At 44.6% G+C, this 27,705-nt stretch overlaps 1 protein-coding gene across 1 annotated transcript in view; it reads right to left on the minus strand.

Annotated features, from left to right (window-relative positions):
* IGF1R (insulin like growth factor 1 receptor) overlaps nt 1-27,705 on the minus strand; it is a 665,430-nt gene that overhangs the window by 169,591 nt on the left and 468,134 nt on the right. Inside the window, exon 5 of the mRNA XM_030189730.1 lies at nt 16,126-16,270. Within this exon, the coding sequence (XP_030045590.1) occupies nt 16,126-16,270 (145 nt within the window). The remainder of the gene's footprint in view (nt 1-16,125; nt 16,271-27,705) is intronic.

The raw sequence follows: 27,705 nt of genomic DNA on the forward strand, positions 1-27,705 counted from the left end.
ATTTGTGATGTGCTATCTCTCACTGTTACCAATAACCTACCCTTCAATTATGGGCTGCTCATGTCTTTGTCAGTGGGCAAACTTACAAAATCAGCAAGGGATCAAATACTTATTTCCACCACTGTATAAAAGGCAAGACCAACGTTCTATGAAGCCTCCAGCCGGAAGTGTGAAGCGCCAGAGATATCCGGTTTCCCCATGAGTGAAGGAAAACAGCAGAGCACGAAATCTCACACAGTGAAGGACTCAGAGGGGGGAGGGGAGAGAGATGCCCTCACTCTCTCTGTAACAAAAACATAGAATAGCAGGAAACTTAACACTGAAGGACTGGACTCGGAGGGGGGAGGGGGAGGGAGAGAGGGCAGGGACACACACTCCCACATGCACACTCTGAAGAAAACCTTGCTAGCCCCCGTTTCATTTGCAACAGAAACGGGGCTTTTTTACTAGTTTTTGGCTAATTTTCCAAAAAAAACAAAACAAAACAAAACAGAAGAACTGTTTCAAGAATTGGATAGATGGGAAGGCCTCACGATTTCATGAAAAGGGCGTATTTCATGCCATAAAGATGATGTTACTCCCTAAGATATTATATCTCTTTATGGCCCTGCCCATACCGATACACCATAGTTTTTTTTGCAAAACTTAATCGTAAAATGTTCTCATACATATGGAAAAAGCGACCCCCTCGGGTGCGGCATGCCATAATGTATCAAGCGTCTGAAAGGAGAGGTATGGGAGTCCCTAATTTCTATCTTTATTACCAAGCAGCACAATTGCGAGTTTTAGCAGAATGGGGCCCGGGGTGACAAAGAAATGGTTACACTGGGAGAGGGCTTGGTTGGGAAGGCGTGAGTCAGAGGATCTCCTATGGGGTACCGGGCGAGGAATACCTGCCTATACTTAAAAAGTTACCCATAGCTTTGAAACATCTGCTATCTACCTGGTATCATATTAGGAGGGGACTGTTTCCAGAGAGGAGGTACTACCGGCAGACTGCGATTAGATGGGCTGTGGGGTTCCCATTGGGGGGGAGCGGAAAGAGTGTTTAAAATTTGGGCACAGGCGGGTCTCCGCACGATTGGACAGATCTGGGATAATGGGGAAGTAATATCCTTTCCAACACTACAGGAAGAGTATGGGCTGCAGGAGAGGGACTTGGTATTCTATTGTTGTCTTCGTAGCTTCCTTAAAAAGAGGGCGCGGGATGAACTTGAGCTGGCAGAAACATCCATGGAGTTAGCCTTAAAGGGAGGAGGAGGTAAAGGTAGTATCCCACGATTATACTTGGCTCTGCTGAGCCGTACTGACCCTCAGGTGATATATCATGCTAGGTGGAAGGGGGCATTGCAGACGACCACACACACCAGGGCGGTATGGATGAGGAACTACAAGTTTCTTCTCAAGCCGTCCTTAGCACAAGCAGTATGCGAAAATGGGTTTAAAATGGCTCTATTGGTGGTATTATACCCCCGATAGGTTACAAAAAATGTACCCTGGTACCTCGGGGCAGTGTTGGCGAGGATGTGGCAACAGGGGCACGTTTTATCACATTTGGTGGGAATGTGAGAAAGTAAAGACCTACTGGACCAATGTGGGGAGGCTGGTGGTCCAAGTTCTCCAACAACCATATATATCCATGTGAGGCGGAACATTGTCTACTCCACTTTAGGCTGGTGACAACGTCGGTGAAGCATCACAGACTAGCTATCCAATATTTTGTAGCGGCAAAAATAGCGATTGCACGAGTCTGGAAACAACCGGACTTGCCAAATATACGAGTAGTAACTCAGAAGGTTGATTACCTGTACCAGATGGCAAAGTTAACAGCTATGAAGAAAGGAGCCATGTTGAAATTTACTAAAACATGGCAGTTATACGAACAATTTATTGAACTATCCAATTCACCACCAGGGGAGGGTAGGAAGGGTATGGGGACAACTTGTAATGAATCTGTATGAGTATCTGTCTATGATGTTAGAATGAGCTGTATTTTGGTTTTGTTATAAATAAAAACTTTATTAAAAAAAATAGTCAATCCCAATACATAAAAAGTATATCAGATACAAAATCCTGTGACATTTATTTAAATGCTTGTTGACAAAGGGAAAAAAGGATAATTCAGTATAGGCTGCTCCCACAGCCGGGCTTTAATTTCAGTGAGTTTAGCTGAAAACGGCTCACTTGAAAGCTCTATCATTAATACCTCTTATTTTTGTAACCCTTAATTATATTTCTTTTTTTATGTCAAACACATATTTTTCATGATACTTTTTATTATTATATACAACCAGGTGTGTGAAAAATTCAACAGGAATCCGTGTACACCATTCCCCAAATCCAATCGGATTATCAGCATCATGAAACCCAGAAATCTTTCTTCAATTTGTTGAGAGCAGAGGTTGTTTTGCAAGAAGACAATAGAACCATAAGCTTAATGTACAAGCAGGTACCTTAGCGGACCTTTTGCTTGTTTATGACAAAAGACTGGTAAATATTTCAAAAAAGGAACAGCAGGTACTGGAAAATCTAACTGTAGGGGATACTGGAGCCCCACATTGCAAACCGGGACCTGCCACTTCTCAGGGGAAAGGGAAATGGGACTTGATATACCACCTTTCTGAGGTTTTTTTGCAACTACATTCAAAGTGGTTTACATATATTCAGGTACTTATTTTGTACCAGGGGCAATGGAGGGTTAAGTGACTTGCCCAGAGTCACATGGAGCTGCAGGGAATTGAACCCAGTCTCCCAGAATCAAAGTCCACTGCACTAACCACTAGGCTACTCCTCCACTCAGCTGTAACCAAAGCCAATTCAATAGCAGTTTACAGCAAACTGTAAGCTGATACATCATGAGAGGGGGCTATGCACTGTGCACTTCCAGAACGCTTCAAACCCAAGGAGCTAAGTGGCAGAGTGAGGGTTCCGCAGGGCCCTCTATTGCAGTCCACGTTCGTATCTTTCAGGAGATGCACCCTGGATTAAAGAAAAACATTTCTGGGTGCTGTGACTGTAGGTTCTGTGGTACCCTTATCTAGGGTTGCCAGACGTCCCCAATTTTGGGGGATTGTCCCCCCCCCCCATTTCAATCCCCAAAGATTCCTTGTTTGACAACCATCTGTCACCAGTTTTAACAATGGGGACAGAGGTGCCGTAAATGTGCAAATTCCTGCCTGCCTCCCCTCTTACTACTACTACTACTAAACATTTCTAAAGCGCTTCTAGGGTTACGCAGCGCTGTACAGTTTAACATAGGACGGTCCCTGCTCAAGGAGCTTACAATCTAAAGGACAAATGTACAGACAAATAGGGGCAGTCAAATTGGGCAGTCTAGATTTCCTGAATAGGTATAAAGGTTAGGTGCCAAAAGCAACATTGAAGAGGTGGGCTTTGAGTAAAGATTTGAAGATGGGTAAGGAGGGGGCTTGGCGTAGGGGCTCAAGAAGTTTATTCCAGGCATAGGGTGAGGCAAGGCAGAAAGGGCGGAGTCTGGAGTTGACGGTGGTGGAGAAGGGTACTGAGAGGAGGGATTTGTCCTATGAGCGGAGGTTTCGGGTGGGAACGTAAGGGGCGATGAGGGTAGAGAGGTAATGAGGGGCTGCAGACTGAGTGTATTTGTAGGTAAGAAGGAGAAGCTTGAACAGTATGCGGTATCTGATCTTGCCATCCTCTGCCAGAATCAGCCCCTCCCCTCAAACTTCCCTTTATAGCTCCCAGCTCTTTCCCTCCAATTGCAGCACAGAAGTACTCTGCTGCGATGCACAGGCTCTCCTCAATCACGCTATGCGCATCTCAGCCAGGTCCCACCCCCTTCTGATGTGCAATTTGGGAGGGGGGAAGGCCACACCCAGCTGGGACGTGTAGCGTGATTGAGGAGATCCTCTACATGGCAGCACTGTACTTCTGTGATGCATTTGGAAGGAAAGAGCCGGGAGCTGTAAAGAGAAATCTGAGGGACTGGGGGGAGAAAGGAACGCTGGGCTAGAAGGGGAAGAGAGGTGGAGATGGTAGGACTAGGAACGGGGGTAGGAAGAGAAATACAGATGGCTGGACTGGAAAAGGGAGAAAATGTTTCTTCACCCAACGCATAATTAAACTCTGGAATTCGTTGCCGGAGAAAGTGGTGAAGGCGGTTAGCTTGGCAGAGTTTAAAAAGGGGTTAGACGGTTTCCCAAAGGACATGTCCATAAACCACTACTAAATGGACTTGGGAAAAATCCACAATTCCAGGAATAACATGTATAGAATGTTTGTACGTTTGGGAAGCAGCCAGGTGCCCTTGGCCTGGATTGGCCGCTGTTGTGGACAGGATGCTGGGCTCGATGGACCCTTGGTCTTTTCCCAGTGTGGCAGTACTTATGTACTTATGACAGAGAGAGAGAGATGGAGATGGCTGAACTGAAAGTGGGTAGGAGAGCTTAAGGTTATAATTCTTCTGGTGAAAAACTGCTATAAGGAAGGCCCCGTCCCACCCTGCCCATCTGCCCCACTCTGCTTTACCAGGCCTTGCCCGACCACACCAAGGTGTCCCAGATTTGCAAGCCACAAATCTGGTAAACTTACCCTTATCTTAGGCAACACCTTAATGTAGAAGTAAAGGCTGCAACAAAAATCCAGCTACAGCAAACAGAGAAATCACTAGAAAGCAATAATAATGGTATTATCTGGATCCACCTACACACAATTAAAAGCAGACTACAGAAAAGTCACAAAATTAAAAAACAAAACCAACACAACCACCTACATTTAAAGCAGCTGCCAGGTCTTAGGCCAAATATCTTGATGCAATTTTGCACATTACTGAATAGTATAAAAGCCATGATACCAGAAAGGATAAAAACACCAAGGTGAAAACATGGAATGCTAGTTGGCATTCCTTAATCACAACAGAGAGTGGGGTTAAATGGGCAGTATTCACAATGGAAAAGGGTAGTTAGTGGGGTTCCTCAGGGGTCCGTGCTAGGACCGCTGCTTTTTAATATATTTATAAATGATTTAGAGATGGGAGTAACTAGCGAGGTAATTAAATTTGCTGATGACACAAAGTTATTCAAAGTCGTTAAATCGCGACAGGATTGTGAAAAATTACAAGAGGACCTTACGAGACTGGGAGACTGGGCAGCTAAATGGCAGATAATGTTTAATGTGAGCAAGTGCAAGGTGATGCATGTGGGAAAAAAGAACCCGAATTATAGCTACGTCATGCAAGGTTCCACGTTAGGAGTTACGGACCAAGAAAGGGATCTGGGTGTCGTCATCGATAACACACTGAAACCTTCTGCTCAGTGTGCTGCTGCGGCTAAGAAAGCGAATAGAATGTTGGGTATTATTAGGAAAGGTATGGAAAACAGGTGTGAGGATGTTATAATGCCGTTGTATCGCTCCATGGTGCGACCGCACCTTGAGTATTGTGTTCAATTCTGGTCGCCGCATCTCAAGAAAGATATAGTACAATTGGAAAAGGTGCAGCGAAGGGCGACTAAAATGATAGCGGGGATGGGACGACTTCCCTATGAAGAAAGACTAAGGAGGCTAGGGCTATACAGCTTGGAGAAGAGACGGCTGAGGGGAGACATGATAGAGGTATATAAAATAATGAGTGGAGTGGAACAGGTGGATGTGAAGCGTCTGTTCACGCTTTCCAAAAATACTAGGACTAGGGGGCATGCGATGAAACTACAGTATAGTACATTTAAAACAAATCGGAGAAAATGTTTCTTCACCCAACGTGTAATTAAACTCTGGAATTCGTTGCCGGAGAAAGTGGTGAAGGCGGTTAGCTTAGCAGAGTTTTAAAAGGGGTTGGACGGGTTCCTAAAGGACAAGTCCATAAACCGCTACTAAACGGACTTGGAAAAATCCAAAATTCCAGGAATAACATGTATAGAATGTTTGTACGTTTGGGAAGCTTGCCAGGTGCCCTTGGCCTGGATTGGCCGCTGTCGTGGACAGGATGCTGGGCTCGATGGACCCTTGGTCTTTTCCCAGTATGGCATTACTTATGTACAAGTTATGCTCATCATAAATATTTGAACTACACTTGCTCTGCTTCAGACATGCCATGGAAAGTGCTTAAGCACAGGACACTTGTGGGGTGAGTGAGGCTTGCCACGTGAAAATGGAAGACAAAACAAAGGGTCTAAGCTATTCTTTCACAAGAGACCACTGTGACCCGCTGAGTGAAAAGCTACCAAACGTGGGTTTACAAATAACTGAGATAAAGGCTATAAAAGGTTTGGAGGGGCAAGCTTCATTTTTGAAAGTTTTGGGTCAGGAGAATGCAATTTTATTTCCACAACTTGTGATGCTTTTCATGCCCTGCAAGTACCCAAAACAGGGTATGTGATTTCTGGCATTACTTTTTTTATTGATAAACATTTCTCATTTTTAAAAAGACACTATTCCATAACGGAGGCTGACGTTTTGCAGGATTATGCAATTGATATCCCTCTATCTTATTTATTGTGATTTATTAACTGCCTTTATGAAGAGATTCACCCAAGGCAGTGTATTAGCTTGTCCTATATAATAATTCTCACCTCCAACATTGTATGCATCTGCCTGCCTGTGCCCATAACTTTCTTCACAGATGGGCTCTGAAGCCCTAGCTGATGTCACTAGATCCATCATGACGAATCCTATATAATAATTCTCACCTCCAACGTTCTGTCTTGCTGCCTGGGACCGTGGCTCATTCCGAGTTGGTCTGTTAGGCTCTTTAGATCAGGCTGACATCACCGTAGCCATTACGATGTCAACTTCAGAAGCCGGGGGAAAAAAAAACATGCCTCACAGCTGATCCACGTCCAGAGGAGGGTCGCTGGACATGGGTGGCTGGAGGGGGGGGGGGCAGGGGAGAGAGGAGGGTCGCTGGACATGGGTGGCTGGAGGGGGGGGGGCAGGGGAGAGAGGAGGGTCACTGGACATGGGTGGCTGGAGGGGGGCAGGGGAGAGAGGAGGGTCGCTGGACATGGGTGGCAGCAGGGGAGCCGAGGAAAACCTTGCTAGCGCCCGTTTCAATTGTGTCAGAAATGGGACTTTTTTTTTATTAGTGTATAAATAAGTCACATGCCCCACTTTTGGTACCTTTTTCCTCAGTGAGTCACATATGCAGCACATCTGAAGATAACCACAAATATATTTAACATAAAAACAAAATACTGGTGCGCTCTTGTATTTTTAAAGGCATTATTTGTACAGAAGTTTCTTCCTGCTCCTTTTGGACACAACAAAGGGAAAGGGAAAGCAAATGGGACTCGATATACCACCTTTCTGTGGTTTTTGCAAACTACATTCAAAGTGGTTTACATAGTATATATATAGGTACTTATTTGTACCTGGGGCAATGGAGGGTTAAGTGACTTGCCCAGAGTCACACGAAGCTATAGTAGGAACTGAATCCAGTTCCCCAGGATCAAAGTCCGCTGCACTAACCACTAGGCTACTCCTCCACTCCAAAGGAAAGGCACTGGTAGGAATGGCTGAAGAAGTCTGTTCACTGCCTCTGCCAGTCCCCCACTGGAGGACCCGGGAAGAGAGGGAAGGAAGGGAGACACCAGTTACCAGAAGCAGTGCTGAGAAAGAGAGAACGGATAGCAGAGGGCAGCAGGCGGCTCCTGCAAGGAGTGCTGCAATTTTGAAGGGGGCCGGAACCCATAGTGTGGGGGAGGGGGGCCCTCATGGATAGGCCACTGCCTCCTAGCCCCTCTGTTCTTCTCTGCATAGCTCCACTCCCAATTTCTGCCCCTACTATCCAGCTTCTAACTGCTTGCTACTACCTCCAGCCTTAACAGCAGAACTCTCTCCCCTGCCAATAACCCCTTTCAAATCCGCTGTATTCCTCTCCCAGTACTTCTGTCCTTTTTTTTTTTTTTTACCTTAACTGCTAAATGTATTACTTTGGCAACACATGTAAAATTGTCATGCCAATAAAGTACGGTGACTCAGGGCCAGATGCTCAAAAGTGTAAATACCGCGTGCGTCTATTTCTGCGGTTGAACTTACTGATTTTGAAACAGTGATCAATGCTCAAAGGAAATCGGATGCAAGGTATGCGTGGAAATCCTGCAGGTGGCTCGGTAGGCAAAGCGCCTAGCGCATACGTAAAACAGAACAGTCTTGCCATAAGTGTCAACGTTATACACATGCACGGGGGGAAAAAAGGCAAGAACCGCATCATAGGGTTCCACGACTGTAGCAGTGTTGTTACTTGCGGGACACACACACATACACAGTACGTGCACATAGCACATGTCACACACATGTGCAGATTCTATTAATGTTCCACAGCAACTTTTTCTCACACTGCTGTTATGCGTGGGACACACACATATTAATACATGGCACATTTAACACACACACATGAAAATACTATTAAAAAATGCAAGCAGACTGCTCCACTAAGAAGTTGTCCTCATGTAATGACAACTCCAGACCTGCTGGAACATTTTGAATATTTAGGTGCTGCTTTCTCTACAATCCACGGAATGTTCACTGAGTGGAGGAGTGGCCTAGTGGTTAGGGTGGTGGACTTTGGTCCTGGGGAGCTGAGGAACTGAGTTCGATTCCCACTTCAGGCACAGGCAGCTCCTTGTTACTCTGAGCAAGTCACTTAACCCTCCATTGCCCCATGTAAGCCGCATTGAGCCTGCCATGAGTGGGAAAGCGCGGGATACAAATGTAACAAAAAAAAAAAAAAGCTCATTATAATATATTTGCATAAAGATTACCAGAAGCTGCTACCACAAACAGTAAATACAGAACCGCTTTATGCATTAGACGCTGAATAACACGTTCGCTAGACTTAGGGTTAACATATTTTGTCCCCCAAAAAGGAGGGCACATGCCCCGCCCCCTTTCACGCCTGCCCCATCCCTTTCACATCCCGCCCCCTTCCACGCTCCGCCCCCTGTCACATTTTCCCCTCCCCCTGTCACACACCCCATCACTCCCCCTCCCCCCCCCTCCACTTACCTTACCACTGCCCCGGTGGTACAGTGACCTCTTCGGGGCAGAAAAGAGCCCCCTCTTTCCTGCCCGTTGCACTGTCCTGCATGCATCCTTCCTGTTCGTGATCTCAGTGCCGATTCAAAATGGCCACCGAGAGTTGAAGTCTCGCGAGGTCACTTCAACTCTCGGTGGCCATTTTGAATCGGCGCCGAGATCACGAACAGGAAGGATGCATGCAGGGCAGCGCTCTGAGCAGGAAAGAGGGGGCTCTTTCCTGCCCTGAAGGCGGAAGAGGTCACTAGACCACCAGGGCAGTAGTAAGTAAGGGGAGGGGAGGCTAGCAATCTGCCCGTTTGTCTGGATTTCTGGACAAACGGGCAGATTGGCAAAACCTGCCCGGTTGCCCGGACATGTCCTCAAAAAGAGGACATGTCCGGGTAAATCCGGACATATGGTAACTCTAGCTAGACTGGCTACGACCAGACTAAATCAAATGTTGCAAGCAAAGTTTCATTCTTATCTCAATGTCTACCTGTTGCTTTCCCTCTCCCCACTGGTAGATGTAGACAGGAAGTAACTTATCTCTAGGCAACAGCTGCTCCCTCCTCCCCCTACAGCCTCATCAGTCTGACACAGCCAGTCAATAGGCTGCAGCAATTCTCTCCATCTGAAGGCAATTGGTCAGGTAAGGCAGCCAATAAACTACAGAAGGAGGAGGGAACAGTCGCTGGGATACAGAAGCACTTCCTTCCTGCTTTCCCCTGCTGCTCTACAGCATGGAGCAGCCTTTCACACCTTTAATGAAGTACAGCATAAAATACTGGGAGTGCCCGAGCACCTACAGCGCCCACAAAGCTGGCGCCTATGTTTGTAGACCAGTTTCTACTGCATCACTGTTTTCAAAATCTCCGCTTATGCATTTTGCCAAGTTTTTACTGCCCAGCGACTGATCAATCCTGTACACATCTACCTGTGGTAAATACTTAAGCAGCAGCTAATAATTAAAGAGTAATGCCACGTTTTTGACATCTCCCCAAGCTCACTGGGTGCCAGTACTCTGCCTTCCTGCAACTGAGCAGCCAAAAATAAAATATATATATAAAAAAAAATTCAATGAATTTAAGAGTGTTGCCCTGCCAAATGGAAGGAGGGATGAGTCATAAACCATCAGCACACTTTCAGACTGCATCAGTTTGTTTTTGGAGTTCAGAACCCAAGCAACGAGACAAACATACCACTGACTGTTTAACAAATGCCGATCGTTTCTCAAAGCTGGGGCATCAGTATTTTAGCTTCTTTTCGTGCACATAGGATGCCTGAACAGTAAGGCTGCTGAGAGGGGGGGAGGGGGGCAGGGGGGACAAAATTCCCCGGGCCTCCAAGGGGGGCCTGGGGCCGCAGTCCCTTCTACCCGCCCCCCTCTGTCCACCACCAGGCCCCCATGAATTCAAATCATAGCGCCTCACCTCGACCTGTGTGAAAGAAGCGCAGCAACGGCGGTCTGCAGATTGTCTCCCTTCGGGCCTTCCCTCCCTGTGTCCCGCCCTCGTGCAAGTTACGTCAGATGAGGGAGGGACACAGGGAGGGAAGGCCTGAAGGGAGGCATCTGCAGACTGCCGCTGCTGCGCTTCTTTCACACGGAGCGAGGTCGAGGTGAGGCGCTATGATTTGAATTCAGGGGGGCGGGGCCCCAGGGGCAGCCTTGACCTGGGCCCGGCCCAGTCTCTCGGCGACCCTGCTGAACGGCTTCGGTAGCGCCTGATCATGCATAGTCATTGCCCCAGAGAACATACCCCAATGCAGGAAGCAGGATCCTTTCATTAAACTACACTATGTAGTAAATGTGCAAATTAGTGCACTGTTAGCGTATGAGCGCAGTAATTTCTCACACCGGTTAATTCATGAATCAACTGCTTGCTGTTAGGAGACAGAAATTGGGCAGATTACGGGCTAAGAATGGGTGCGAACTGCACACTACAATTAGTGTACTGTATGTACTGTGTACTGTCAATTGTGCAGCTAGAATGGACGCACTTGCTGCCTCCTCAAAAGAAAAAGTTAATCGCATCTGTGCCAACCATGCGGTTAGAACATTTCTTTGTAGTAAATGCAGGGCACGCCTTTGTACTTAGAGTGTGCTAACTGGGCAAAAAACTTTCCACACTTTAGCAAAGAACCCCTATATTTACTGAAGGATTTGCAACAGATTAAACTTCTCTTAATGCTGTAAATTCTGCATGGTTTCAAACAGTATTAAATTGAAAAAAATTTCAGTGAAAACATTTTTTGGCTTGTCAATTATAAGACCCTAAGTATAGCCATACTGGGTCAGACCAATGGTCCATCTAGCCCAGTAACCTGCTTCCAACAGTGGCCAATCCAGGTCACAAGTACCTGACAGAATCCCAAAGGGCAGCAAGATTCCGGAACCCCAAAGAGCAGCAAGATTCCGGAATCCCAATTTGTACCATCCTTCCATGCTACCAATCCCAGGGCAAGCTGTGGCTTCCCCCATGTCCATCTCAGTAACAGACTATGGAACTTTCCTCCAGGAACTTGTCTAAACCTTTTTTTAAACCCAGATACGCTGTCGTTGCCACATCAATTACAATTTTTTCTTCTTTTCTGTTTAAGTGTAGTTTATTGGTGCCTGATATACAGTCCTTCACATACATATTTTGGGGGTTTTACCTTCGGATGATTTGGGGGGGGGGGGGGGGGGGGGGGGGGGAGAGGGTGAAGAGGATAACTTTGTCCAGGCCAAATTCAGGGCATGGTGAACAGGGTGATTGCCCAGGACGCTGTGTGACTAGGGGTGTTTCAAAAAACCCTTGCTGGTCACAACTGCCATTGGAAATTCCTCCTTACTGAAATCTCCTGCCCCTCACCAGCATGAGGTAAGTACTCATCTCAGATTAGCCCACATCTTCCCATGGCTTCCCACTGCTGCTCTCAAACCCTCTAGGCCTCTACTATTGTCTTTATTTATAAAGTCCAAATGGGATAATATAATGACCCCTTACCTCCAGGGGTGGTATCAATTGGTGGGGAGAAGGGGCGTGCCACACTGCCATCAACATTCCTGCCCAGAGTGCAAACTGCAACAGAACCCACCCTGACCCCATTCTCCAGCACAAATGGGCATGAAATATACGTAGCCTTACAAAATGAAGGCAAAAACACATCCGTCTCTCATGTGAACCTGCCAGATTTTAAGGTGTGTTCATACTCATCTTTAGCTATAATTTGTATTTGTTTTCCTGACCATAATAGAAATGAGAAGTTTGTATATCCCTATCAATTTCTGTCACAGTCTCTCTCACCATTCCATAACCAGCTGCCAAATTTTGACCTGGGGAAACACTATACAATATTTTTCCTCTCTAAGCAGCAAGACACACTTGACTATTCAGGCCGCACAACATTCAGGTTTCACACTTTCCCTTATAAAAGCATTTCTATGGGACCATCTTATCATATAGTAACTACTAGTAGGTAAAAAAAAAAAAAAACAACAACAAAAAACACACACACCACACAAACTAATTTAAAACAGATTAAAATTTCAGATAGATGCCTGGAAGTGTATTTTCACTTTTCCTGGTGAACCCTATTGGAACTATGCACGTAGCACAAAAAAAAAAAAAATAAAAAAATAAAATATATATATATATATATATATATATATATATATATATATATATATATATATATATATAAATAAAATTAACATTTTTTCTTCTCTTCAGGCATGTTCTGGGTTCTACACCCATGAGAAATCTTGATTCAGAGGGGGGCCTCCAACATACTCTGCTTTAATAAACACAACGGAACACAAACCAAATGCAGAAAGACATAAGACTTCTTCTCAGTTCCATCAGTTCCCTGCCAGAAAATGTCACAAAATAGATCTCTGCTAAACCAGAACACAGTGTGACTAAAATCCCCCTTAAAATCCCCACTCAGTTCCAGAGCCTGCCCTCCCCCCTGGGCTTAAGAAGGCCTCATAAAATCATGTCCGGCCACATGTAATCTGAAACGCTTTCATTGGATTTATATGTAGCAATGTCTCTGCCGAACTGACCTTCTCACGAGAATGTTACAAATGAAGAGCTGTTTTAACTTTAGCTGGTATTACAGGGTGGAATTTAAAAAATTTAAAAATGATCAAGACACTGCCTGAGAAAAAAAAAAAGGGAGGTGGTAAAGAATTTCTTCATTTTGTAACTTTATCCAGACAGGGCAGATAAAGCGGTACCACACGACCTTTCCCATGATCTTTCTACCTCCCTTTCCCAAACCTTTCTTTAGTGAAAAAACAGTCTGTCCAGGCAGGAAGCTCCTTTCCCCTATATCTAAACAATTGCCTCATTCTCTCAGTGAATACTTTGTAACAAGATCAAGGACTGAACATTGTCAACAGTCTAAGGGCAGTGTTTCCCAATCCTGGTCCTGGATGGCTGGGGTGCCTTCAGGACCAGGTTTGGGAAACACCGGTCTAAGGAACCTCATTCAATCTGTCAAAAAAACCCCGGGCACCATCTAATAAGGAAGCCGAGGTGCAATCCACCCCTGACTTTGCACAAACAGGTAGTGATGTCTATGAGTAAAAAGTGTAAGGTCTAAAAAAAAGCTATGTATTTATTTACTAGTAAAAAAGGCCCGTTTCTGACACAAATGAAACGGGCGCTAGCAAGGTTTTCCTCAGAGTGTATATGTTTGAGAGAGTGTATGTGAGAGTGACTGTGTGTGAGAGAGAGAGAATGTGCGAGTGTGTGTGTGTGAGAGAGAGTCTGGGTGTGAGTGTGTCTGTGAGAGAGTGTGTGTGAGAATGAGTGTGTGTGCAAGTGCATATGTGAGAGACAGTGTGAGAGAGAGTGTGTTTCACATAGATACAGTGTGTGCGAGAGAGAGAGAGAGAGAGAGAGAGAGAGAGAGAGAGAGAGAGAGAGAGAGAGTGTGTGTGTGTGAGACAGACTCTCTGTGAAACTGAGTATATGAGACCAAGAGAGTGTGTGAGTGACTGCGTGACACAGAAAGTGAATGTGATACAGTGTGAGACATGGAGTATGTGAGAGAGTGTGTGAGAGTGAGAAAGACTGACTGCGAGAGAGTGAGTGTGTGTGTGAGACAGAGATACCTCCTCCCCCCCTCTGGTGTCAGGCCCCCCCCTCTCTGGTGTCTGAGCGTTACTGTGTAGGACGTTGAGCTCTGGCTGTGCTTCAAGGAACTGACCAATCCTATTTAACAGAATGCACCGCCAACATTCTGAAGCCGAGAACCTTATGTGGTTGGTCACTTCTGCTTGTGACGAACCCGGAATCACTTCTGCTTGTGACGAACCCGGAAATACGTGATGTCAATTCAGGAGATGGATACAGAGAGCAGGAATGCCTCAGCCATGCAGATAATATTTCTGGACACCTCTAGGAGGCTCAGTGGACCCTAACCACAGAAATAGCAGCTACCTTCCTTCACACAGCTCAGACAGGTGGACTCAAGATACACACTGCACTCATCAAAGCACAGCATTAAGCATCTTAATGCTCAAAAAGCAGCCATTCAGGGCAGGTAGATAAAAACAACTCAGCGGCATACTGAGGGTGGGGTGGTGGTCCGCACCGGGTGCATACTGCAGGAGGGATGCAGGGATCAGCCGCACAGCTGTCGATCCACTGGTTCCCTGCTCCCTCTGATGTTACTTCCTGTTCCGGGGCAGAGGGAGCAGGGAACCGGCAGAGCCGACAACTGCACGGCTGCTCCCGGCACCGCAGGAGGTAAGAGCAAAGCACTCGGGGTGGGGGGTGCACAGCAGCGATCGGTAGCCAAGAAACACCACGGAAACAACTATATTCAACACCTCAACTGTGGTTGGTGTATTATGGTCACACAACCCACCCTACAGGGTAACAAATTTCAACTACTTAATAAACAAGTTTGTTAAATTATAAAGTTACACCACATCCACTTCCCCTGCAAATAACCTATTAAATAATGGGAACCTCAAATCTCCCGATAGGGGCAACCCAACCGCCAGCCAGTCATGTTTTTTCAAGATATCCTTAATGAACATGCAGGACAGAGATCTGCATATACTCTTTGAGCCTATAAATGACAATCAAACTTGCACACAGAAACTTTTAGTATGTAACTGGAAAAGGGGCGTGGTCATGGGAGAGGCACGGCCGGGCCAGGGGCGTTTGCTAAAAGATACTTGTGGCATTACATAATTTGGGGGATCCCCGCCTAATTTAAACCAGGTTTCAACTGGTGTAAATCCTCACACCCAAAGATGGGCATATCCCAGTGCTACGCACTATTCTATAAATTGCACCCAACCCAGAGCACTGTTTATATTACAGTGCTCCACGCTCATTTTTGGGAGTTTTTTTGGGCGCTCAAATCTGGGCGCCATTTACTGAATCTAGTCCATAACCGAGGCGACAGGCATGCAAATCTGTGTCATGCATATTCATAAGGAATATCCTGAAAACCCAACTGGCTGGTGGCTCCACTGGACAGGTTTGAAAACCACTGCTATAGGAATGAACAGGTACTTAGACACAGGCATATTTCAGATTACTTTATAGCCTTTCTGTATGCTAATTGAGGTACCAGCCCGTCATCCTTTCCCACAGAAGCAACAGTTTCTAAAGCTTCTACCAACAATACGAAGTACCATCACATTTAACAAAATAAAAGTACTGTTCATTACACCTTTCTATGCATACCGAGTTTGATACCCAAGACAAATTACTGCTCACTAAAACGCTATCACAAGGAACAGACCAAGTCAAAGAGAAAAGGCACTGGATGGTGATATGGGTAATTAAACTCTGGAATCCGTTGTCAGAGAATGTGGTAAAGGCGGTTAGCTTAGCGGAGTTTTAAAAAAGGTTTGGATGGCTTCCTAAAGGAAAGGTCCATAGACCGTTATTAGATGGACATGGGGAAAATCCACTATTTCTGGGATAAGCAATATGGAATGTTTTGTACTTTTTTGGGATCTTACCAGGTATTTGTGACCTGGATTGGCCACTGTTGGAAACAGGATGCTGGGCTTGATGGACCTTTGGTCTTTCCCAGTATGGCAATACTTATGTACTTACGGGTTATGCTGCTGCAGCACCTTCTTATTGCGCATGGGTCCATGCCCCCACTGTGGACACTTACCCTTCCTGCTGCTCTTCTCCCAAAATGTAGCGCAGGCTCTTCAGGAAGGACAGTGAAAGCAGAGCATGAGAATGACGGATGGCCACATAACCAGTCACTGTCTCGATTAGGCCCATAAAGTTCTTCAGTTCTGTGGCAATGTTGTCTACGGCAAAAGAGAGAAAAAAAAAATAAAGCCGATGCATTTTAAAAGTGAAGGGGAATGAGTAAGTCCAGGACTAAAAGTGCAGGTGAAACAGGATAAAAGCTCTGCAGTAAAGAAAATGCATTGTGGAAACTTTATGGACAGAAATTCCACATGGGTGAACAGAAACAATATAGCAGTGGGGACATACTACTGCCTGCCAACAAAAACACACAGTATTGTACTGGCACAAATTTAAGTAACATAGTAGATGATGGCAGAAAAAGACCTGCATGTCCATCCAGTCTGCCCAACAAGATAAACTCATATGTGCTACTTTTTGTGTATACCTTACCTGGATTTGTATCTGCAATTTTCGGGGCACAGACCGTAAAAGTCTGCCCAGCACTAGCCCAGCCTCCCAACCACTAGCCCCACCTCCCACCACCGGCTCTGCCACCCAATCTCGGCTAAGCTTCTGAGGATCCATTCCTTCTGAACAGTTAGCTTAGTGGGGTTTAAAAAAAAAGGTTTGAGTAAACACTGTACATAAAACAACAGCCAGTGCTAAAACGTCAGAAAGTCAAAAACACACGATCAGAAAAGACAACAAATATAAACTCACATCCAACTCAGAAGTTATTAAATTCCTTATAATTTTATAATTGGGAGAAAAGGACCTCAGAGACTGAATACAAAGTTGCCTCTTAAAACTGGGTCAGTTATCTTTCACAGGTCCAAAAAAACTTCCTTATTTTCTTATATGACATTTTTTTTTTATTGTGTCCTTATATCACTTATCCTAGTGAAATTCTAAAATGTGAATTTAAAATAATGCTGATTCAATACCAAAACAACCTAGCACTTATCGTTCTACTGGGCTTCTTGGCTTTAATTCAGCATTATTTTGAATTCACATCTTGGAATTTCACTAGGATAAGTGATAAGGACACAGTCAACAAATTTTTTTCATATAAGAAAATATGGGAGTTTTTTGGACCGATGAAAGATAACTGACCCAGTTTAAGAGGTAAGTTTGTATTCAGCTTCTGATGCGAGGTCATTTCTCCCAATTGTAAAACTGTAAGGAATTTAAGAAATTCTGAGTTAGATTTGAGTTAATATTTTTTGGATCTTTTCACGCCATGTTTTTGACTTTCTGACTTTTTAACACTGGCTGTTTTATGTACAGTGACATACTACTGGCCAAAATGAAATTCTAACAGAAAGGTGGAAAGATAAATTTGCCAACCCACTAAGAGGTGATTTAAGTTATCCCAGTACTGAGTTGGTAAATATCTGACGTCACTACAGTTTAAATACCACCGCCATATTGAAGACGATAATAAGATAGACAACGAAGTGTTGAATGTGAGAGAAGTTTGCTTGTGGGGTGAAGGTCTACAAGTAAGATAAGTGGTGTAATTAATATACTTTTTTGTAGATACATCAGTCAAAAGTATGCCACGGACCCTGGTGCAGGAGGTGAAACTTGGGCCGAAGTCGGGATGTGGACAGGATTAGGAAGACTGATATACATATACATAAAAAGATAAGTGATCCTCGCTTTATCAATACATCAGTACATGAAATCAAATTAGCTGAGGGTCACAAAAAACATTAGAGGGTTTTTTTTCAGCCAGTGATGATTGAATGGTGCTCCCTTAAGTTGGATTCAATAAAGGAGTATCTGCCTGTGTTTGAGGCTTTTCCTCCTAAAAAACTAATTGTTACACCGCATTGAAGTTTTTATAGCAGAGATCGCCACACTTGATTGGTAAATATCACATCAAGACATGCTCAGGAGATATAGCTTCTAGCAGGGCTGCCGAGAGGGGGGGGACAGGGGGGGAGCGCAGCACCGCTGCAGTCCGGCCCGCTTTCCGCAGCTCCCGGAACTAACCTGAAGCGCCTTCACGTTCGCATCGCAGTAAGCAGCAGCAGGGCAGGCCACTCCTTCCTTCCGTGTCCCGCCCTCGCCTGACGTAACGTCCGCGAGGGCGGGGCACGGAAGGAAGGAGAGGTCTGCCCTGCTGATGCTGCTTGCTGCGATGCGAACGTGAAGGCGCTTCAGGTTAGTTCAGAGGGCCCGGCAGTGGGTGGAGGGGAGGCCTGGCGACCGGGTGGGGGCCCGGGGGCGGTCTTGTCCCGGGCCCGGCGGCCCTGGCTTCTAGTTGAAATGACAACAGGTTCACCGAGCAGCTGGTTCAGGAACAGAGAAGAAGGGAACTATTTTAGATGGTACTAAAGCCACTTGACAATTGTGATTGCAATGTGACCAAGTTTCATTAACTATAGGGAGGACATCAAGAAAACCTACTACACTAGCATTTTACCTTCAAAAAGGAGGAGCCTATGAAACACAAGGAAAATAGTAAAATAAATAAAAGGATCAGCTGCAAAGGTTAACAGTTTACACCAAACAGCAAAAGAAGTACCAAGAGCCTTCACAAGTGGGGCAAAGTCTTTAATTGTTCATCATAAATCATTGACCCGACACTGGCTGTGTTTCGGTGCGAAGCGCCTGCATCAGGGGTCTATTCAAAAATATAATCATGTATTAAAAGCAATAAAAAACATTAAAAATCTTCTGGAGGAACAAGTACATACATACTGTGAACATACATAACCAGTTCTAAAATGTACATATACCATAGTGTTGCCAGTCTATCAATGACTTAAATAAACATATGTAATTATAAAGGTAAACTAAAAAGAGATTAAAACATAGCCAACATAGAAAGCACTATGACAACAAAAAATAGCGATTGTATCATGTTAATAGTTTTATTAGTGAAGTAGCATTTTTGTTGTCATAGTGCTTTCTATGTTGGTTATGCTTTAATCTCTTTTTAATTTACCTTTATAATTACATATATTTAAGTCATTGATAATGTATATTTTAGAACTGGTTGTTATGTATGATCACAGTATTTATGTATTGGTTGGTACTTGTTCCTCCAGAAGTTTTTAAATGTTTTTTTATTGCTTTTAATACATGATTTATACTTATATTTTTGTATAGACCCCTGACGCAGGCACTTTGCGCCGAAACATGGGCCCGTGTCGGGTCAATGATATATGATGAAGAATTAAAGACTTTGCCCCACTTGTGAAGGCTCCTGGTACTTCTTTTGCAGTTTGGACTTTGTCTTGTGCTTTGAACCCTCTCTGTTTTTTGCCTAAGAGTTTACACCACACAGGGACACAGTCCAGACCAGATATATTCCACGCATTAAAAAAAAGGTGGAAAAGGCTAAATGACTGCCAAGATGATTAAAAGGTAAAAGACAGCTAAAAAAAACATCTTTTAAAAAACGGAACACAGATCCAAATAAAGAAAAGAAAAAAAAATATGAAAGCACTGGCAAAACAGATGCAAAGCATTGATAGGAAGGCAAAAAAGAGAATTTGAAAATAAGCTTGCTCTAGAATAGGGTTTCTCACCCAGTCCTCAGGACACACCTAGCCAGTCAGGTTTTCACGATATCCACAATGAATATGCATGAGATACATTTTCAAGCACTACATCCACTCTATGCAAATCTATATCATGCATATTCATCATGGGCATCCTGAAAACCTGACTGGCTAGGTGGGTCCCAAGGATTGAGTTGAGAGCTCCTGTCTAGAAGCAAACAAACTCAATCTTTTTCAGGTACATGCCTTTGAAGGAGTCAGCTGGACCTCGAAAAGGGGCACCTGGAGAATGCAAGGCCACAGCTGAATCACTAATGGCTACCCTCTAATCTTCAGGTACTACAGACCATTTAATGACAGGTTACAGATTACTATTAGTAGGCCGGCAACTTCATTTTTGAGTTCTTCCAGTACTATAGGGTGTATATCAACCAAGCCATGTGATTTGCTACTCTTTAGTTTTTCAATTTTCCCAATTACATCTCCTAGGTTCACTGAGATTGGTTTTGGTTCCTTTGTCTCTATTAAATACTATTTCTTATATAGGAACGCAGCTTTGGAATGCATTACCACTTGATGTGAAAAAAATAAACGACCTAATCAATTTTCAGATATCACTGAAGACCTATTTCTTTAATAGAACATATCACAACAACCCATCACCTGAACTTTAGTACATTACTGTTTTAATTGTTATTCCATCATTGATCTTGCTATACCTAATGTTTTATTCCACTATGTTACTCATTCTTGTGTTATTAATTGTATCTCTACTCAGCCATGGCAATAGCCAGGGCGGAATATTGTAAGCCACATTGGGCCTGCAAATAGGTGGGAAAATGTGGGATACAAATGCAACAAATAAATAATCTGGGCCCACCTCTGGAAGAACTGCGCCAAACACGCTCCCACAGAAACCAGAGGCTGGGCCCCGACACCTTCATTGAGAGGGATAAGAGGGAGACTGGAAGGAGGCTACTGAATCCTTACCACCTCTGCGCAAACCACGAAAGGACTGAGACCGTTAGAAAAAACGCGACCGTTACACCGAAGCTGGCTTGCTCAACCGGCCTCGCCGAAAATCACGCCCGCAACTGTGACTCTAAAACAGGCCTCGATCTGACAACCTAGGTCGGTCTTCCGGAAGGCGCGGGACTTTAGTCTCCCCTAGACTGTGAACCAGCTTGTCTAGATCCTCACCACATAACAAGGAACCTCTGAAAGGAAACTTGCTGAACTTAGACTTAGATGCTGCGTCTGCTGACCAACCTTTCAACCACAGAGACCTCCTGGCCGCTACTCCCAACGCCATAGACTTAGCCGACGCTCGCAACAGATTGTACAAGGCGTCTGCCAAAAAGGCTGAACCCATCTCCAGCTTAGATATCTCCGCATCAATAGAGTACAAATCATCAAAGGACCTGTCAAGCACTTTCTCGTACCACCCAAAACAGGCTCTAGCCCCAGGAAGCCTCAGATAGCCGCCTGCACAGCTAAGGCCGAGACATCAAAACTACTTTTGAGTAACACCTCCAGATGATGATCTTGTACATCTTTAAGTGCAGTACCCCCATCTACGGGCACTGTATTTTGCTTTCGTGACCACGAAAATCACTGCGTCCACTACAGTTGTCTTTAACAGGTCCTTGTCAGCTTCTGGGACCGGACAGAGATAGACAATGGACTTGGCTGGTCTGAACGCTGCATCCAGGGCATCCCACTGAGCCTGAATTACATTCCTGATATCCTGATGCATGGGAAAGATCTTACCTGGCTTGCGGACTCCCTTTTAACAAGAGGTCCACTTGCGAGGCTCAGAAGACGGCGGAACATCTTCCTCAAAATGCAAGGTGGAGGAAACCAGGGAAATTAATTCCTGCAGATCATCCTTGTGGAAAATGCGCAGCACAGAGGAATCTTCACCAGGGACGAAAGAATCCATATCAGCTCCTAACTGCTCAGAGACCTCCTCCAAGGGATCCCCCTGAGAAGGGTCTTGGTCTGCAAGGCAGGGCATATCTTGATCTGGGTCTGACTCAGTCTTCCTCCAGATGCCAGGACCTCCTTGGATGCTTAGCTGCCACCACCTGATTGTGCCCCATATTAGAAGAAGAAGAGGAGGGATGGGGAGCTGAATTTTGCAATAAGAACGCTCGGTACATTTGCATTACAAACTCTGGAGGAAATCCCCCTTCAGAGTTGGCAAGGGGGGGGGGGGGCGGCGGTTGATCAACATAACACAAGATGGCGGTAGTTCCTGCCAAAACGGGAACCACCAGAGTGTCAGCGCAGGCCGCCAAGTTCAACCCCCCCCCCCCCCCCAGAGGACGGCAGCAGAAGGCCCTGGATCCGAAGGCCCCTCCATGACAGTGCAATATTTACAGCGGCCGCTAGCGCCGATGCCGCTGACAAATCACACAGTGCCGAAGCTTCTCTGGCACACCGGCAGGATAGCAGCAGCGCACCTTGAACTCCTCACTCCCCCCAAAGCATTTTTTTTTTTACGCGTTGACAGCACCGGCCAAGGGGAGAGCTTAGAGGCACTGATGAGCTGAAAAAAAGGAGAGCCGCTTTGCCTGCTCAAAGCCTGGTATGCTACTTTGTTTTTTTGTTCAAAATAGAAATGGCTGCCTCTCCCAGGCTCAGGATCTCTTCCCTTGAAGAGACTGAGCGCTAAGGACCCATTCACAGGATCAGAAAGAAGAAAGCAGGGAGGAAATGGGGGGAGGGACCCAGCTTTCCGGGTGTAACACCCTCGAGGCCCCAAGAAGCCCCAGCGGACCTCTGCCTCTCAACTAGGTTCCCAGGAATAGGTGCACAGACAAGCCCCCCCCTTTTTTTAACACTAACTAAAGACAGAAAAAAGAGAGACTGGTAGGGCTCACCACCTTCCACCTGCTGGAGACTGAGAATACTGAATTCTTCTATGATTAGCAAGGGCTCTTATTGGCTCACTGGGATGAGTCAGAATTCTCAGTCTCCACCTGCAGGAAGGCGTGTACAACCCATCAGTCAAGCTCTGGGACACTAAGGAAGTTATGCATGTCTACATTTACACCAGATCTTTGGGTGGTGAATTGCAAGTGCCTAAGTTTTAGTCTTCCATAACAGAACCTATGCACCTATGTTCCTTTATAGAACAGGCTCCTACACATGCCCTCTGAGTGTCTAAGTGTTAGAGAATGACACAGGGACCCACAGAAACCACGGGGATGAGGACGGGGACTGAGCTTGCGGGGATGGGGTGGGGACAGATAGATCCTGCAGGGGCGGGGTGGCAACAAACTTTGACCCCGTGCCATTTTCTACTTTGAAGCCTGTTAATGAACTGGACTGTTATTTATGTTTGAGTGATACAGATGACAATATCTTGATTTTTTGGAAAAACAAGCAAACATGTTGGCCATAACTAGCAAAATTTGCATGGGGAATCTTGTACATCCTGCTACCAGCACATCTTCTAAGAAAACATCTTCTATTGCAGGAAGGACTGTGGAAGACAGGAAAGCTACACTGAATCCTCAGATTGTTGATGACTTCTTATTCATCTATAGAATAAAAAATCATAACAGTGCTTCATAGGGCATATTTTTCCCCTCTAGGGCAAACAGAACAGGTTGTATTTTATACTCCTGGACATTTTAACAGTGTGAATTAGGATTCCTTGGTGTAGAAGAAATCACCTATTGTTGGGGTTGGAAGGGTAGAGGGTAGGGTGGTGGTGGGAAGGAGGGTTACTATAGCTGCTCATTGTTGTTATTATTGTTTTCTATTTGTAAATTATACAGAACAGTTGCACAGCATATTGTTCCTTTTTATACATTGAAATAAAAAGATTTAAATATAAAATCATAAGTGTTCGAGGTTTCTACAGATGAGGACAGGGCCTGCGGGGACAGAGACAGGGCCTGCGTGAACATGGAGACAGAACCTGCAGGGATGAGGCAGGGACAAACTTTGTCCCCATGTCATTCTCTACTAAGTGCCTCCATAGTGTACACCTAAATATTTCAGTTTGTGCATAGAACAGTAAGAATTATAATCCTGTTTTATTACAAATTATCTCCAGGTACTTATCTTGTATCTGTGGCAATGAAGGGTTACCAGAGTCACACGGAGCTGCAGTGGGAATTGAACCCAGATTTGTGTATTGAGAAAAGCAGAAAGGTAAAAGGCACATGCTCATATATAAACATATGAACAGGCAATCCATAAATACATGTCTTGGCTTCAGTGAATAGAAGGTGGCCATTATTACCAATGAATAGACAAATCAGCACCATCTGTGGTAAATAAAATCCAGAACTGTTTGTCTTGGTCCTGGTGTGTCTTGAGCTACCCAACCCAGCCAGAGCAGCACCTAAATTTTACACAATATGACAAAAAAAAAAAAAAAAAATCCAGCTGGCCTAATTTGTCTGCCATTTTTCATCAGAAGCTGGCAGCAATGACATAACTACTATGCACAGGATGGAGTTCTGCCACTCCATTTGGGTTTAGTTAACAAATGGACTTTGCCATGTGTACAGCTTGCAATGAAAACAGCTTTCAGATGCATCGTTTTACCACCACATGGATGGGCAGGGACAGCAAAAGCCGGCAACTTAAAACAGAGACGGAAAATAAAAAGTGAACATGCTCATTTATTTCACTCCAAGACAAGCATCATCACAAAGACAGGTAAAGCACAGAATGAGATACAGCTCAGACCCATTCATAACTTATCTAGTGATGTTCCACAACTTCCAAGAATACTGCATGTCACTGCCAAAAACACGCTCCAAGCTTTCAACAGGCCTCGTTTTGGCAAGGCTCAGACGAGACTTGTGCACAGTTGTAAATTTGGGCGCACGTATAATGCAGCCTTCCTCAGCACTCTGACACAGAGGTAAGCTGCATTCACTTACTCCAGCCCAAGTCTTAACTGCTAGGATAGATGCCAAGCTCGAAATGAACTTGAGACTGCCAGATGCCCTTCAGCAAGATAGTTATCCTGCTCGGTATCTTCCCAAATTTTAGTGAAGTGAAACTCCTCCCTCCCACTTCACAACCAGGATTTATGCCTTATGACTTTTAATCTACTGTTTCTACAGAATTACAGTACGTTTATTGTGTCTGGGCTAGCAGGCTCTTCCTTAAACTGGGATTAGCTTGCTGGGAATCCAGGCCCTGTCTCTTCCAATAACCACCTCTGCATGGAACATTTCAATCCCCATTTCAACCTAACAGGTTAAACTGCTTGATCACAGATGTATAGGAGTAAACTTTATATAGGTCAGCTAGTCTCTCCTGATCTGAACATGTATACCTTAGAAGAAAGGAGAAACAGGGATGACGTGATACAGACGTTCAAATATTTGAAAGGTATTAATCCGCAAATTAACCTTTTTTGGAGACGGGAAGGTGGTAGAACTAGAGGACACGAATTGCGGTCGAAGGGGGGCAGACTCAGGACTAACGTCAGGAAGTACCTTTTTCACGGAGAGGGTGGTGGATATGTGGAATGCCCTCCCGCGGGAGGTGGTGGAGATGAAAACAGTAATGTAATTCAAACACGCATGGGATAAACACAAAGGAATCCTGTTTAGAAGGAATGGTTCCGCGGAATCTTAGCGGCGATTGGATGGCGATGCAGTTAATTGGGGAAACAAAATGGGAGCTGGGCAGACTTCTACAGTCTTTTCCTTCATTTTCAACTAAGCATCTTCTGTACATTGCCTATACCTTCTTGAATTTTGTTAATGCTTTTGCCTTCACCACATCCCCCTGGAGGCTGTTCCATGCATCTACCACCCTTTTTGGGAAGAAATGTTTTGATGATTCCCTGAAGTCTGCTCTCTTGAAGCTGTCCTACAACTTTTTTTTTTCATTGAACAAGATTTGCCAGTTTTGCATTCTGTATATATATTTATCTTCCCCTCTCTCCTAGGGTATGTATATTTAGGTCCTTAACTTTTATACGATAGGGTTCTGGTGCAGACTCTGCACTGTTTAGAAATCCTTCACCGTCTTGATCCTTTTTCAAGGCACAGCTTCCAGAACCAGACAATATTCCAAATTAGTTTTTTTATACTGACCTTCATAGGTGACTCTAAATAAATTGAGCAGTCTACAAGTAGAACCAACAGTGGTGGACAGGATTAGAAATGGGTTGAGGGCATACAGCATATGCGGTAGTAAATGGGGTTTGGTCAAAGAAAATTAAGATGATTGGATTGTTCCAGGGATCAGCCTTGGGGCCAGGTCAATACCTTTCTAAACAATGCTGTAGATAGTTTAGGAGAAGAAAAAGTGTTTTTGGGCAGATGATGCTAAGATCCAAAACAGAATGAACATGCCTGAAGGAGTAAAGAGTTTAAGAAGCAATGTAAAGAAATCAAGAGGTGTGGCTGACTACCTGTCAACTACATTTTAATTAAAGCTGCACGTTAATCCCTATTAATGCTACGATTAATGTGTTATTTAATAGTTGTGATTAATGGAGAAATTAGGACTTACCTGATAATTTTCTTTCCATTAGTTCTTCACACTATTCCAGAATGAGTGGGTAGTCGTGTCCATCGACCAGCAGGTGGAGATAGAGCATACAGAACTGAGCTCTAGTACATAGCCCACTGCTATCCACCCAGTTCCTCAGTATCAGTCCAAAAGCAAGGAAGAAAGAAACAGGAGCATGTTCAGCAACTATAAAGCCCCCAATGGCAATCTTCCCCCACCCCCCAGGGGAGGAACAGAAGGCTCGGCCCCAAAAAGCAGGACACCCAAACTGCGCAGAATTCTGCCCAGGGAAAAGGGCCAAGAAATGGAAGGGCTCCTGGAATTGTGTGCAGCTGAAACTCAATGCAGAAAAAACCCAATGCCTAATACTTACCTCTCAACATAACACGAACAAATTCACCACCATTAACAAACCGAAATTGAATCTTCCAATTTCGGACACCCTAAAAATTCTTGGAGTTACCATTGATCGACACCTAACACTTGAGAGCCATGTGAAAAACACAACCAAGATGATGTTCCACTCAATGTGGAAATTAAAAAGAGTAAGACCTTTCTTCCCGAGGACCGTCTTCCGTAACCTGGTACAATGGTACTCAGTCATCTAGACTACTGCAACGCACTCTACGCTGGCTGCAAAGAGCAAATAATCAAGAAACTTCAGACAGCCCAGAACACTGCAGCTAGACTCATATTCGGTAAAACAAAATATGAAAGTGCCAAACCCTTACGAGAAAAGCTACACTGGCTCCCACTTAAAGAACGCATCAGGTTCAAAATATGCTCACTAGTTCATAAAATCATTCACAGAGATGCCCCAGCCTACATGTCAGACCTGATAGACTTACCACCCAGGAATGCTAAAAAATCATCCCACACATTCCTTAATCTTCACTTCTCCAATTGCAAAGGTCTAAAATACAAACTAACGCATGCGTCAACCTTTTCCTACCTGAGCAAACAATTTTTGAACGCGCTACCACGCAACCTAAAAGCGATCTATGAACTAACTTCGGTAAACTTCTGAAAACCTCTCTCTTTAACAAGGCATACCACAAAGATCAACAAATGTGAACATCTCCACATATATCCAGAATTGTCTTATAATTTCTGCTTGTTATACTACTATCATATCTTATTATTATGTTACCCAAGATCCTTCTGTAATAATACATGTCTATTTCTTATATATTTCCACCATTCATGATGTATTGTAAGCCGCATTGAGCCTGCAAAGAGGTGGGAAAATGTGGCATACAAATGCAATAAATAAACAAACAAACAAATGGAAAGAAAATTTTCAGGCAAGTCCTAATTTCTCTTTCCATTACGTCCATTCCCACTATTCCAGGACAAGTGGGACTTTCAAAAGCTATCCCTATGAGGGTGGGAAGCCAAACCTGCCGACTGCAGGACCGAAGCCCCAAACGCCACCTCTGTGCGTGCAGCAACATCCACTCGATAATGCTTGCTGAAGTTATGCAGTGAAGCCCAAGTCTCTGCCCTGCAAATATCCCTCAGAGAGGACAACAAGGCCT

This window comes from Microcaecilia unicolor, chromosome 1 (assembly GCF_901765095.1).
Source record: "Microcaecilia unicolor chromosome 1, aMicUni1.1, whole genome shotgun sequence".
In the NCBI taxonomy this organism is placed as follows: domain Eukaryota; kingdom Metazoa; phylum Chordata; class Amphibia; order Gymnophiona; family Siphonopidae; genus Microcaecilia; species Microcaecilia unicolor.